This window comes from Nymphaea colorata, chromosome 1 (genome assembly GCF_008831285.2).
Source record: "Nymphaea colorata isolate Beijing-Zhang1983 chromosome 1, ASM883128v2, whole genome shotgun sequence".
NCBI lineage: Eukaryota > Viridiplantae > Streptophyta > Magnoliopsida > Nymphaeales > Nymphaeaceae > Nymphaea > Nymphaea colorata.
Genome location: NC_045138.2, coordinates 30,772,801 through 30,788,217, shown reverse-complemented (window position 1 = coordinate 30,788,217; position 15,417 = coordinate 30,772,801). Strand labels below are relative to the sequence as shown.

General features: G+C 35.5%; 1 protein-coding gene across 8 annotated transcripts in view; it reads right to left on the bottom strand.

The window, feature by feature from the left end:
- The window catches only part of LOC116252616 (structural maintenance of chromosomes protein 3), a 31,340-nt gene extending 17,161 nt beyond the window's left edge, over positions 1 to 14,179 (bottom strand). For 2 of the 8 annotated variants that reach the window (XM_031627049.2, XM_050077195.1), the window contains exons 1-15: positions 13,979 to 14,092; positions 12,036 to 12,122; positions 11,868 to 11,943; positions 8,608 to 8,646; positions 8,399 to 8,466; positions 8,258 to 8,329; positions 7,170 to 7,249; positions 6,984 to 7,062; positions 6,776 to 6,893; positions 6,527 to 6,702; positions 4,329 to 4,574; positions 4,113 to 4,234; positions 3,871 to 4,015; positions 800 to 972; positions 606 to 705 (exon numbers count right to left, since the gene is read on the bottom strand). In XM_031627049.2, coding sequence (XP_031482909.1) covers positions 606 to 705; positions 800 to 972; positions 3,871 to 4,015; positions 4,113 to 4,234; positions 4,329 to 4,574; positions 6,527 to 6,702; positions 6,776 to 6,893; positions 6,984 to 7,062; positions 7,170 to 7,249; positions 8,258 to 8,329; positions 8,399 to 8,466; positions 8,608 to 8,646; positions 11,868 to 11,943; positions 12,036 to 12,050 — 1,509 coding nt within the window. In that variant the 5' untranslated portion in view covers positions 12,051 to 12,122; positions 13,979 to 14,092. Of the gene's footprint in view, positions 1 to 605; positions 706 to 799; positions 973 to 3,870; positions 4,016 to 4,112; positions 4,235 to 4,328; positions 4,575 to 6,526; positions 6,703 to 6,775; positions 6,894 to 6,983; positions 7,063 to 7,169; positions 7,250 to 8,257; positions 8,330 to 8,398; positions 8,467 to 8,607; positions 8,647 to 11,867; positions 11,944 to 12,035; positions 12,123 to 12,449; positions 12,468 to 13,978 lie in introns of those variants that run through there. The other 6 variants (XM_031627009.2, XM_031627014.2, XM_031627022.2 and 3 more) reach the window with 5 other exon arrangements.
- Positions 14,180 to 15,417: the final 1,238 nt, after the last annotated feature.

The following is a 15,417-nucleotide window of genomic DNA, read 5'->3' as shown; positions in this document are numbered from 1 at the left end:
ATAGAGAAAGACAGAGAGAGAGAGAGAGAGAGAGAGAATTATATATAACTATCTCCTTTCCCTTCCCTCCCCACTGTTCATCCCTCTCTTTTCTTTTTCTTTCCTTTCCATCATTTAGTATCCTTTGTTTTCCCTCCATCCTAATAGTGTAAATCTCCTTGGATGACTCATGAAAGCTATGCAAGATTTTCGAAAGCATTGAAGATGAGTAGGGGAACATCAAGAATAGCTAAGGTATATCCATGTCTATCAAATAAATATCCTTACATATCGTTTGATTGACATTAGCAGGACCTTCCTGCCAAAAACCAGAAAGCTAATCACATCAAGGAACACTGGCACTTAATAATATCTGAGAAACAGCTAAACAAGATAAAAAAATCGCTTAACTAGATTTCTTTTATTGAATGTGGTACTTGACTTCCTCAACAACTATTAAACAACTCAAACAACCAAAGATGCCACAACTATAGTTCAAGGCAAGGGAAGAACAAAGAAATGTAAATGTTCGAAGTAAACTTGCATCTTCAGTAGATATATGAGAATGGAAACTATAGAAAAAGCAGCAAACTTTGACTTTTAGAGAAATAAAAACTAATACTCACACCAGGAGTTGCATGATCAAGACTCTTTTCTGCTTTTGCTACTTCCGTACTCAGTTTATCAATTTCTGATGAAAGATCACTCTCTTTCTTCCACAGGGATCTGGATGAAGTATAATCCAATAATTAAAATTATGATAACGTCAACTATGCAAGATCACATGGTATTGACACAAACACAGAAGTGTGTGCCGTACTTGCGCTTGTCTTGCAATTCATCCCTTTGCATTTTTAACTTATTGAGTTCTTCAAGACATTTAGAAATCACTGTTTCTTGCTTTTTCAACTCCATAATACGGCTCTCTGTCATTTCTTCATATCTATCCCGCTCCTTCTCAAGATGCTGAATTTCATCCCTAAGTTTTTGTTCCTGTAAAATACGAGGACAACCATAATTACCAAAAAATAGCAAAAACACAGAAACAGTCTTTACCAAAGAGAAATTAGGAAAAAGAGCGTAGCACCAGGAACAAGAAAAATCACACACATCCAACACAGGTAAGTTTAACTTCAAGTCTCCAGCAAAAGCATAGGATCTCAATCATACATAGAAATATTACACTTTATCTGTTTTCTATTGGATGGACAATGACAAACCAAGTACATGAGATGCTGCCAAAGAGAATTTCAGAACTGAATAGAACCACCACCATGGTTGTCAAAGCCAAAAATTCTACAGGTTTCATGGCATCAACCAAATTTCAAGTTCATCTGAACCACACAGTCTACCTACAATAATTAAGAAGGGAGGAAAAAAAAAAGCTGTTCTGTCCCCTCTTTATAACATGGATAGGAGGCAACCCTTGATGTATATTCGTATTAATTGAGGAGCATGGATAGGAAAGGAGTTGAAGAAGTAAAGCAGCAGAGTTTCAAATTCATTTAGAGCTACCTCCACATTTGAGGAAAAACGTAAATTTTTCCTTGAAAAACTGCCCAACATAATCATTGAAAGAAAATAGGGAAGTGTCAGATTTGCATTTCAGTTGATCAGGGAGCACACAACAGAAAAATGTGAAGCATTGAGTGCATCTGAGAATGTTGAGAACTTCCTCAGTCATGAGAAGGGGCAGCAGAACATGAGAAGTCCATCATGTGTACTTGAGAGAAGGTTGAAAGCTGACAAGAGAAGGCTGGAGGCGATAAAACATGAACAAGCATGTTTAAACTTGCAAACTTATAAAAAAGTTAGAAATGCTAAAAGCTAGATGCAACAGCATTAAATTAATCAGTAGCACAAAATTCACACAGACCTTGAAGCATGAGCCAGGCAAACTTGATAATATAAAGACATCCATTCTTTTCGAAAGTGCATGCACAAAGATGATGATATCTAGATAAATCAACTTTTGTTGACCCAGTTAGCAAAAAACCCTACATATAGAGAACCCTAGCAAATACCTTTTCTTAAGAAGGAACCTGCCTAATATAGTGGGTACCTGCTTGTACAGTAATCCCCATGTGAGAAACCACAGCTCCTAAGTCTCCTAGAATTATCATGGTAACATCAGGCAGAGTCAAATGCAGGACATATGGGAGAAATCAAATGAACAAAACCTAGTCCAGCCATCTGAATAGGCCGGCAATGTGTTACTAATAAATGGGAACTTGTAAGTTGCAACTGGTTTGGAATGGAAGCCCAAGGCAGCAAATGGGTAGGAAAAAAGCACATATGAGTCAGCAAACCCTGTGACAACAACAATGTGCCCTTATCAGAACCTAGCCTAATAGAAAAGAGCTAAACAATCTCGATCCTGCTTCTGAAGTGGATAAAGCCTCGATTCTTCCCTACCATAGTTTGCTCTCTCTCTCTCTCTCTCTCTCTCTCTCTCTCTCTCTCTCTCTCTCTCTCTCTGTGTGTGTGTGTGTGTGTGTGTGAGAGAGAGAGAGAGGGACTACTCACATCATACTGAGCTACAAATCAGTAACATCGTTCTCATTTGAAACCCAAGTCACATGGGTGAGTAGCTTTACCAGTGTCCATATGCCAAATTAGTGATGCAGGTACTGCTTGGTATGTGAGCACATTTTGGATTGGATCTGGGTAAAATCCAAACAACCCAAATATTCTTTTAAGACATGGGAACTTCAAGTCTCCATTTTGCCCCTCCCCTGTTCATTTCCTTCTCTACTCTGCCATGAAAGCCTCTCCACCAACAACCACTTGTTTTGTAAACCAACAACTGGCAAATGTCTGAAGTTCCAAGTGGCTGGCAACCTTCCAGTGAGGTATATCAGAAGCCTTTTGGTTTAAGTCCATTTTCTTCATCTTTTTCAGTCGACTGCTTGTTGTGAATTTTTAACGAGTTTTTTAGACTGTTTGGACTTTTTTTTCTTTTACAATTCAGCCTCTTCTTTTTTTTTCTTTGTTGTTGAAATTTGTGTTGTATAAAGCACTTTAATTTTTTCTACTTTTGTTTCAAGCCCTCTTTTTGAGATACATTATCATTTTTTCGGTCTATTTTGACCTTTTAATTTATTGAATCCTTTACATTTGTGTTCCAAACTCTTCATGCTCAATAGGTTCAGCCACATTTTAGGATGCTGCCAAACCGATTCTCAATTTCTTTTCTATTCAGTTATGTTCTGTAACTCCAAAAAACTTCTTTTCAGTTCCCATTTTAGCATTCAGGATCTCAGATTTCTTAACCTTGATTGTTAAACTGTCAATATTTAACATTTCGTTCAGTCACATTTGGAAATAACATCTCCAGTAATGTTACTGTTATTCACGCTTAGAATAGCATTTTGAAGAATTTGATTCTTTTCGTTCAGTCACAGATAAGGAGGACGAGGCAGAGATGGAAGAGCTAGAATCATGACAAACTTTTCTTCATGGATTACAAAGAATTTTTTTTTTTAATTGTGATGAATTATGAACAAAGTTATAAATCATTTAGCTTCAATCTTATAGATGATTGTGATGCATTATGCATAAACGTATGAATTATTTTTCTGGAATTTTGACAAGGCCCTGATTGACAAAAAGAATAACACAAACGAGAATCACCATTTCAACAATTTCTAGCAGGGCACATTGACAACTCAACCATCAAAGAAGCTAAAGTCGGAATCCTATTAATATAATTCAGAGGCATCAACATATTGACCCATCTCCACATGGATTAAACCTAACAAAAGACGTGAAAAAAAAACACAAAACATTTAAGACAGAACTTGAAGATGGCATGATTCTGTAAGTGGATGATATCACAAATATAAAAGGGCAGAATTTAATAGAAAAAAGAACAAAGCTCGCAAAAATTGCCTGCGCTAGATTTGTTGATAGGACAGATTGAAGGTCATTGACTTCTTTCTGAAGCCATTTGTCACGAGCAGATTTGCTAGAAAATTGAGTTGCACGACCTTGTTTCTGGTACAGAATGCTTAGCTTTTTTTCACGCTCCATTATTCTACATACAATACAAGTATACAACATAGTGAACACATCAAAATACATTACAAGTTCAATCCCTAGACAGTTGAAGTCAATGACTCTTTTAAGCTTACTTCTTAGCTATTTCTTCCTCCTCATTGCCCCGTGCTATGTATATTGGTCGGATTTCCTCCAGTTCCTTTAGTGACTTTTGAATTTCTCCCTCCAGAATCTTCAGATCTCTTTTAGCTTCCTCCTGCATGTATCAGAAAAAATACCAATAGCATAATCCACCAAGGCTCAAAAGGTGAAAATTGGCTTAAACATAGTTCAAATGCCTCAAGTCGAACCTGCAAACGAGTTTCACTAGCAATTTTCTCTTCTATGTCTTTCACGTCAAGTTCAACTTGTGCATGTATTTTGATTGCTTCAGTTCGCTGCATTTCTATCGTCTCTTTCTCCTTATTCAATGATTGAGAATCCTTCATCAAAAACTTAATCTCCTTTTCGCATTTCTTTAGGTCTTCATGAGCCTTAGACACTTCATTGTGCATACTAGCTGACTTTTCGGAAACCCTTGATCTAGTTTCCTCCACCTAAAAGTTCAAAATAGAAAAGAAAATCAACTCTAAGAAAAGTGAAAAAAAGCCCAAAAAGAAAACACTTTTTTGGAAAGCCCAACGGCACATAACTACCACTAGAGAGACGAACCATAGTAAAAGAGATTGGACATAAAAGTGAACAAAGCAAAAGAAAAAAAATTGAGTACTCATTGCAAACATCCTCGACCAGAAACCTAAAAGATTTTTCCTTATCATTTGGCATCTATGAAAGCATAAACCACATCAAGTTATCAACAAAAGAAAAGGCTCTCATAACTAATGAGAACCAGAAAATGAAGAAAAAAGAACCAAATTTAAAAAAAGAAGAAAGGAATCATCAGTAATTTTGTATGCTTAAAGTATTAAATGGTGAAAATGCAAACCCAAAATAATCATGTACTAAAATGACGGGAACAAGTGAAGTTAATATGCAAAGCACTTAACAAATACTAATACTTCAAAATTACTAAGTTATTTCAGACAATTTTTTTTACCATTAGCCGGAGTTTGCTAAAAAAATTAATCACAAGAAACTTTAAGTTCACAAACTGTTCAAATGAAAACAATAATGCAGTTCATTCAATGAAAATTAGTTAGAATGCCAGTATAGACAACAGAGGATGCAAAGTGAAATCTAACATCATTATATAACCAAGAAGGCAACAGATGGGCAGCAAGGGAATTTAATGACAGTTTGAACTGCCTTTTTGAAAAAAAGTAGGAAAAACTTTAGTGATGCCAGGACAAAATCATGCAGCCTTCTTGTAACCTGGTAATGCATAAGCAAACATTCCGATCAGCTGAGGCCTCTGTTTGTAAAACCAAAGGGAGCTTGTGAAAAAATCAATGTAACCATATGTCATGAATAAATGAGCCGATGAGACACTACCCCCTTGCAATGTCAACATGAAGCAGCAGGAGCTAAATAAAGATTTTGTCTCAAGGGTCAAGACTGAGAAGAAAAGAACAGGAAGAATGAGAATAAGCAAATGCATAAACAAACATCAGGATTTTCACACTTGCATACCTGGAAGGCATCAATGGCAACTATCTAAGATAATTATTTCGAGACAAATCAGCAACTTATACGGATGCTGATGAAGTATAATGTATCCAAATATGTACATAGCATGTTTTTACGAAGTTTATATGTCTGCCCGCATTTTTGAAAAGAGGCGAGGAGGACACGAGAGAGAAAGAGAGAGAGAGAGTTGAAACTTGAAACAACAGTAGTATATTAGAATCCAGCTACCTTAAATTAAACAAATATAATAAAAATATTGAAGTATCTTATCCTCCTTTCTCACGAACCAACGTAAATCCTTCTAATTTTTATGATCATGCTATAAGAAGCTCCCAGTTCCAGGACACTTAAAGTCTTAAACCATGACCAGCCAACTAAGATTTGTTGAAATATTATAGCACCTGACTCAATAGATGCAACAAGAAATGGACAGAAGACTATGTAGACAATAGTCACAAATATTTGTTTTCATGTTTTAAACAGCAAGTTTTTCTTGCGTGCAATTCGGCCACCTTGAAAAAAAAAAGGAAAATACAATAAATTTTAAAACAATTTAAAAATTAGGGAAAAATAAAAAAATGAGAAACTAATAAGACAACATCAAAGAATAAGTAGATAAGCAACCAATAAAGATTAGAAAATGGAAACAAGCAGCTTGGCATTAAAAACCTGAAAAACACAAAAGGGATAAACATATTTTTTTCGCTTTGCATTTTTTTCAAAAAATAGCAATTTTTTCCATTTTATTCGGCTGACTTAATTTTCATGCTTTAATGCATTTTTTCGAAGAAAAAAAAAAGCCCATTTTTTGTGACTATGATGCAGATAAAAGAGAAGAAAACTTCCAAGTCAGTGAAAGCATCTAACAGTAGAACTTTTAGGATGTCTATGGTCAAATCTTTAATGTGATGATATAAAATACCTCCACCAATTTTGATCTCGTTTCATGCAACTCCTTGTCAAAAATAGTGTATTCAAGAGACCTTCTCTGCTTGTCAAGTTGCTGATACTTTTTCAGTTCCTCTTTCTCTTCATCAAGCTCCTTCAATCTGTCCTCCAAATATTGCACCACTTGAATTATCTGCTTCCTTTTATTGCCTGAGGGGAAAAAAGCAGTAAATGAGACCATAAAACTTCAGAAAGAAAAGGGACTTCAGAATCATTCACTTGCCAGTTTCTTGCATGATCTTCAAACTCTCACGACGTCTCTCCTCATAAACTCGAGTGCCACCAATTTCTTTCAATAGATCAAGCCGTTCAGAATCTTTCATGAGTGTCAATGACGCTATCTGAGGACAGAGACAATAAATATTATGTGAGGACAATTTGAGTGGGAGAAAAGAAAAAAAAAATCATTTACTGGTTGTTAGATCACTTACTTTTCCTTGTTGAACTACATAATAAGGATTGGATCGAGAAAAACCAGCACTCTCAAGCAAATTCATGACCTCAGTTTTCCTACAAACATTAAGTACATTTATCATCAGAAACATTAAGGAAAGATAGTCGTATACACAAATTTTCATCAAGATTAGATGAGGTAACAGAAAGAATATGAAACCTACGTGACATGTTTCTTGTCCAAAAAGTACTCATCCTTTTTCTGTCCAATAGTTCTTCGCAGGCATACTTCTTCCTTGTCAACCTGGGATCATACATCAGGTCGTCCAAACCTTTTATTAGTACCTAAATTAAATTAACCAAGACCGAAATAATAATCAACTGATATACAATTACATGGCATCACCATTAAATAGAACTTATAAGTTAGAAGCATTGATACAAATATTGTTCTCGGGTTATTAACAGCAAGGTTTTTTTAATATTTTTTTGGCAAAGTTATTTTTATTGGGAAAATCTTGAAAAATGAAAACAAATAAAATAACTGAGAAGCTAAGAAGAAGACATAAAAACGTAGACGAACTGATTAATAATTTTGTTTAAGTTGAAATTGGAACCCATGATGATATTAATGTTAAAAAAAGGAAAAGGAAAAAATGCAAAAAAAATTATTTGCATATTTTTCTAAAAAAAGAATTTTTCACGTTTTTTTCATTCTTCTCATTTGTTTTCATTAATACAGAAATATATTCAAAAAGATTGGATACATGTGACAGTAGTTAGAGGAGAGCCACATGCATGAAAGGTAAAAGGTAGAAAGCGAATATCACATAAACGGGAGACATGAACCCAAAAAAGTAGTATTCGAGAAGAGGAACCTCTAGCTTCCATGAACACAGGAACAGTCCATTGTTCCCTTAATCACATAATTGGATGCATTTGGATTTATATCATACCCAGGAAGAACGATACTTATTCAACAAAAACTACTCCTGCATCTAACGTTCATTGAGGAGACATACAGCCCACAGAATCAGAATCACAGATTATGTCTACATAGAAATGTTTGTAGCTGATATTCTGATTCTAACTACCTTTGCTTCTGCTTTCAGTAGTTGCTTCAGTTTTCATCAATATTATGCTTACCATTTCCATAAGAAGGAAAATGCAAGCAATTCAGATATAAGTACAGCAGTAAGTGCACAGTGCTCACCTCAAAGTAGGTTATGGTGAAAATTCATAGGCATAAAAATGAGAAAAAAGAGCTAACAGGGTTAACAACAAAGTTGTGGAAAAGACTATAAGATCTTACAGGGATACGGTTGTCCGAGTTGTCAAAAACTATTTCCACAAATGCAGATATTACTTGTTTGCCTGCACCTTCCTGGAAAATAAACTAGTTAGAAGATGCCAGACTAGATGAGAAAAAAAGTAGCAGAAGATGGATACATACATGAAGCAGAGCCTGCCTGTCCTCTGGCCGTAAGTTGTGAAAAAGGTCACTGAGGACAAAACGTATAGCTGGAAAGCATTTGTCATAACAAGAAATCAACTTATTAACTGACAGAACCATTGCATAATCCTTAAGCTTTAAGCAACTGAATCAAAAGGCTCAATAGGAACCAATAATTCACAGACAGCAATATGGATTATGGGCATTACCATGGAAAAAGTTTGTCTTCCCTGACCCATTTGCACCAACTGCAATATCATTTTCAACAGGGCTTTTTTATTAAGACATGTCAAGATGAAAGGAATAAAATTCAAAGAAAAGTAAATTTTCATCACACACGAAATTGTTAGAACCAATGCCTTGCAGCCATAAACATTGAACATGGCCTCCTACTTGGCTCTGAGATCTATAGCTCAAGCTTTCACAAATTTTCACCAGAACCCACTTAACAAGGATCATGAGCACCACATGCAATATATTTTAAAGAATTCAGTTTCTTAATATTCAACTTACAGAACTTTAGGCTGCAACCAGATCCTGAACATCATAAGAGTAAAGAAGATCTCCGATGTTATCAATTTAATGAACAAAGGAAGATGAACATAAGTTTTTGCAACAAAGTAAGATGAACATAACTTTTTCTCATGCAATTTTCCATGCCATTAAAAAATAATCATTCAACAAATAACACATACAAAGGAACTTACATAAAAACGAAATTCAAATAAAATTTGTTTTTGTAACTATATGCTCTCCAGAAATTTAAGAACAACATCATGTCTAGCATACACGAAAAAGATCATGATAGTTTTCCATGTAATAACATTATACTAACATAGAAAAAACAGTAACGACTAAGTCACACAGGTATGTGAGAATGACCCGGGTACCCACGTCAGTATGTCGGTGCGCCAATGCAGGTACACCCGTGCCAACCAGCTATGGCTCGGGTCAAGTCTGGGTCAGACTTAATGCAAACCACAAAACTTCAGTTTTAAAAGACTTTAAAACCAACCGACCTCACCTGAACACAGTTCAACTTCCTGTATCTATGTTTGTGTTTACTGTTTGGAACTTTGGGGTGACTGTCTATTTCCTTCCTAAGTCACATGGGTACCGGTATGGGTACAGTGATATTGGTAAGGCAGGTACATAGAGGTATGGGTACAGTGATATTGGTATGGCAGGCATATATATATATATATATAGAGAGAGAGAGAGAAACATCCCACAAACAATCAAAATTTCAAAAAATATATTTGTGTTTCAAATTATGTGATTTCATAGTTCATATGCAGCTTAGAAATATAATAACACAGTAGAATTTCCTTAAAAAATAAAAAAGTAAAACATATCCAAGTGTGTCCCCATACCCATACCCACGTTCCAACACTGATATGGTAGTAGGCCCAAGTTTTCCAAAACCCGAAGTAGCTTTTTCAGGGGATCCCCATACCTTTTCAGTGTTCATACCTTCACCATAATCTTTACTTTAATCATATTTAAGAAAGTTTGAAATTCTTGATTCTTTTTCACTTTTGAATTTTTAGTTCATTATGTTGTTCTCATTTTAAAAGTTCTACTACTTTATTGCAGTAAAGCAAATAAAGGAAAAGGAATCTCTAAGTCAACTACAAGTACAAGTTGTGCATCAGCAGTTACATCTACTGCACATGAAGACCAACCAAGCTTACGTAGAGAAGAAGGGAAAAGCTCCTGGAGATGGTGAAATGTTGTCTTTATTTCTTATTTTTGAGGAAAAGAATTCAATGGGACACATATAAGAGTGAAGTTCATCTATTAAAAATCAAAAGACATGGTATTAAGTATGTAAAGAGCATTGTCACAAATCTTGCTTACAGGTTTTAATGGCAAAATTTTCTCAGGTACAATATGGCAAAGTTGAAAATCTCAGGAAAATCTCACCAAGTGTTTAAAAAAAATTTAAAAAAATTCAATACAAGAACAATTTGTGAAAAAATCATGACAAATTGATTTTAATGTTTTTTTTTTGTTTTTTTCATTTTTTCGTTAATATCATGAAATTTTCGAAAATATTTCAAAATCTGTGACTGTGATATATATATATATATATATACATATATATATATATACATATATATATGAAAACCAATAGCTACCAGACCCCTTATATACTAGATTGGATGGGAATCGTATGGCCATCCATTTTAAGAAGTTTGGGTAATGGAAATTAAGTTGAAAAAATAGAAACCAAACTGTATTTTTAAGAAACAAAAATACCTCTTAAAAGAAGCCAAAGGATCTCAATTGGGGAAACTGATTTGTTTCCTCCAATGATGGGTATTTCCATCTCCTAAAAATATAGCTTGGTTTCAATTTTTCCAACTAAATCTCCACCATCCGATCTTTTCAAATCAATGGCACATATAATACAAGGTATATTAGCACATATAAGGGTCTGGTACCAGTTTTCATAATATATATACATATATATGCAAAAAACAAACTTCAACACAATTATCAAGTCATGGTTCTAATGGTTCGATGAAAAGGAAAGCAAATTATCCATTGCCACAATTGGGCACACCAGCACCCAAGTCATGTTGACTAGGGTGTGGCAACTTTTCTGAAAAGTCAATGTTGCTTTGGTAATGGGAATGATGAAAATGAGCACTGGTGATGGCTGATATGGTGGCAATAAAGATCATTAGTGACCAATTAGTTAATGTAAGCTAAACTAACCAAAACATAACATGGTAACAGGTATCCCTTATTCCTGAAATGACCCTTATTCCTGAAATGAAGGTTCTTTTGTTTTATTTGAAGATAAAATTTATATAAACTTCCAAATTAGAGATGGAGATGGCACAAAATGTTACCAACCAATTACTATCCAACATGTCAAGGCCACCCGATGTCATGTCATATCATTGTATTTCCCATACGCTTGGAAGAAAAATAATTTTCCGATTTTTCCCGTTTTATGGTTCATGCACATTTTATAGAAAAACTCTTTAACATGCATGCACATATTCCCTGAAAAAATTATGCTAATATTTCAGAAGTATATAAAATTCAGTTTTTTGTTGCTTTGAATAAAATAGCCATAGCAATACAAATTTTCTCGATATAGTCTCCAAGTAAGTAGAAACTTATATCTCATCCTCCCAATCAAGCCATTGTTTCATGTTCCGACAAGATTTTCTCAATAAATTGCTCCCTAAAATTCTACTTTCCCCTCAAATAGTGTGACAGGTCACATTTAGACATGCAAGCACGTGCACACATGCAAAATAAGAACAAGAGAAAGGTATAAAGATTGGAAACAAGTTAAGAAAGAGTTGTCTATATAAAATTTACACATATTCATGTGATTGCCCCTATATGCTGTGAAGATGGCGACCAATGAACAAAATCACTGAAGAAATACAGAATGTGGTGCAGGGAAACATGGTTACGATCATCCAAAAATTCTCAAGTAAATTACCTACACAGTTGACCTTTGGGCTAAATGGTTCTGTAGCAATTTGCTCTTTATAGCTCTTAAATCCTTCAATGATAACCTAAGAATAATGCGAGTAAGCAGACAAGAACAAAAAATATGAATGATCAAATTTTAGTGTGAAAAGCATAAAACAAAACAAAAACAAAATACCTGCTTGATGTACATGTCTCAAAATGACCAGGAATAGTATGATGTTCAAGATTCTGGCTTAGCCGGCTAACAACATTCAGTATCAGGCTATCAGAAAAAAGGTGATTGATGTAAATTTTGGTGCACAAATAATATGAGAAATTGAGACAAGATGTTAAACTTAACTGTTGAATGTAACTTTCCAGCACTGTAATGAAAGGTGCATGTTAACTCAGCAAGTATCAAATAACAAATCAACAGAATCATGACAAGCACAACACAGAAAAATGAAAGAAGATAGCATAAGCACTTGCAAATTTGCTCCATAGTTCCACCCCATAAGCATATGCAAGGAAACCAATACGATAATTGGAACAATAGATACAACCAGTGGACCCGTGTTTGGGCCACGGCAGACAAGTTCCCCACCCTGACCTTCAAAAATCTAACTGAAAGGCTTGGTCAACCACATGGAATGCCCCCATTAATCAGGTTGGTGCCCCTTCGGCTCGGCCTGAAAATGAAAGTTCACCACAACCCTAAGAACTTCAAAAGTCACTGTCATTACTTCCTAAAATCCCAGCAATATACATATATATATATATATATATATACTCTTCTTGTGCAGTCCTCCTCCTTTCCTTGAAAGTTGAAACCAACATTGCCACCCACTGGACTCTGGCCATCTCTCTCTCACTCTCTCTATGAAGGAGAAGTGGAGAAATATTATTCATCAATCTTCGGTCTTCACATTCAATTTTTTTTCCCAGCATCATATATTCATATTTCTACCATTCTTTCCCTTTTCCAAAACAATTGTCAGATATTGTGTTTTAGATATGAATCCACCACGTCAGTCTAATTTAATTTTTTCTGTTGTTTTCCTTTTTTCCTTTATTTCCAGATTTCTTTGTATTTTCTTTTTCATTATCTGGATTGGCGAACTAATTTTGCCCTATCATGGCTTTTCTAACTATAATGGATTGCAAATTTCTCTGCATTCAATAGTGGTTAGGAAATACTTAAAAAGAGAATGAGTTAAGGACCACATTTCCCTTCTTTTTCTGTTTCATGTCACCAAAATGAAAACCATCGCTTCAAAAATAAATGGACAAACAGTTTATAACATGAGCATAACTTAATGATTAAGAATGCTAAGGCACTTCAATTGCCAAATTTTGACTATGCAATATGCGTTGGTGCCCCCTAGCTTAACCCCTAAAAACTTTCCTTTTTTGCCGTTTTACTATACCCAGACACCCGCTGCAACTGCACAGAGTGCGCCTTCAGGTACAATGTATAGACTATAATCAGTGAGCAGCAGAAATCCGTAGAAGTTGGGCCTTGTAGACAACTAAAGGAGGCATAAAACAAATGATACAGTGGGCAGACAATTTGGTCGCCTCTCAGAAAATCAGTATACTGAGCAGCTGAGGCATTAAGCAACCACATCAAGTGAAACAACCCGCTCGAACTATTCTGGGATTTATCAGGATTCCACCGCCCTAAAACGAACATTTCATTTTAGATGGTCTCGGAGGCATGTCCTTGGATATGTTTCTCCCAAAGAACAATTCGAACCAAACTACTGAAGGAAGCAGAAACAACAAGAAGTATCGTCTCTGCGCACAAGAAACCACTGACGCGATAATCACCATTGGAGCAAGCGTACACAGCGAACCACCTTTTATACTCGAATGGACGAAAAATTTGCTAACAGATCGAAAAAACCGTTACTCGTGCCAACAGTTTCTGATATCAAAGGCAAGGAAAAGGAAGATAATTATCTGTTCCTAGAAAAATCTGCTCTCATAAGAACGAACCTCAAACTTTGCAAGAAAACACCAGAAATTAGCGTTCGAGCTGAAATTCTACGGTAAGGAGCAGGGAAATGACAAAGCCAATGTAGAACCACTTGCATAAGAGCCAATAAAACCGAAATAATTGGGGATTAGAGAGACTACCCGAGAAAACGAAGCATGTGATCATGAAACCCTAGCACCTCTGCAGAATCTGACTTGGTGGCTCACTATGAGATACAGAGAGAGAGAGAGAGAGAGAGAGAGAGAGAGAGGGCGGAAGGGAAGAAAAATTGGGACTCACTCTTTCGCGCCCTCGTCTTCCGTATCCCGCTTCCGCGATTTCGTGTCCCTTCACATAAGTGAACTTTTGTCCTGAAAACTTATGACATTCAGGCATCAAGTCCAGATCTTCTTCTGCAACGCGTGTCCTCACACAGGTCCCTTAGCAACGTTGAGATCGGGTCCGATCTGGTACCTCATAGCCTCAATCTGAAGACAGAATTGCATATTTCCCAAAATCCATAGTCATTATCCTCACCATAAATTTTTTTTTTTTTTGTGGAATAACAATCAAATATATCAAAACATGTATATAACTAATTTATGTGGCTATGCCACTGATTATCTCCAATTTGATAGCTAGTCAATTCTTTCTGTTGATAAAACATTGTAAAATCATTATTTAGTTTACGTGATATATATGAGGGAAAATACCATTTACTTAAACCTGCTGAAGTTGGATCTAAGATGCCTGAAGCCCCTCTTTTCCAATTCTGTATGCTTTGAGTGTAATGCACTTGATCAGCATCAATGATGGCAGTGGTGCACTCTTCAACTTAGGTATTACACTTTGTCACTTAAATATAAAAAAGCATTTTTTTCCACAAACCTCTAACCCAACCAGTTACACCATGCCTTCAGAGACATACTATGGTTTTTGAACGAGCTCATGCATGGTTTCGTTATCATCCTGAACTCGAGTCGCCAACATTATGAACACTCAAATGTCACTTTAAATTGTCATGGAGGGATATATCCAAATTCAAATCCATTTAGTCGGGGCTGGGGAAAACATTGAAACGTTCAATTACCATCCAATATCATCATTCGGTATACAACTTTATAACCTAACTTGAATCTAATCAAACATTTAATTGGTCAACAATGAGGATTTGTCCCAATTAAATATAAATGTTGGATCTTTTGCTAGACAAATTTGAATTGGGTTTTAAATACTAGTCTCTGAATTTGAACCCAATTACAGGGAATCTAATTGAAAGTCTTGTGTCTGAATCTAGACCACGTAGATGAAGCTCATAAAGATCCTACAGGTTCATTAGGTCAAAAGTTCACAAACCAAGCATTGGTGAAAATTTCACGTGCCCAAATATTCTCCCATACAGCAGAGAACACATGGGAGACCTAAAATATAGTCCTTGTCACCATACAAGGACAAATTGCCTTGTTCAATGAACTATAATATACATCAAGGTTCTGTTTGACAATAGTGGCACATTGTTCTTATAAATCTGCCTAAAAAAAGCAATAACTGTTCACGAATGACTGTAATAAGTGTTTCATAAATCCACCTTATTTTGTAG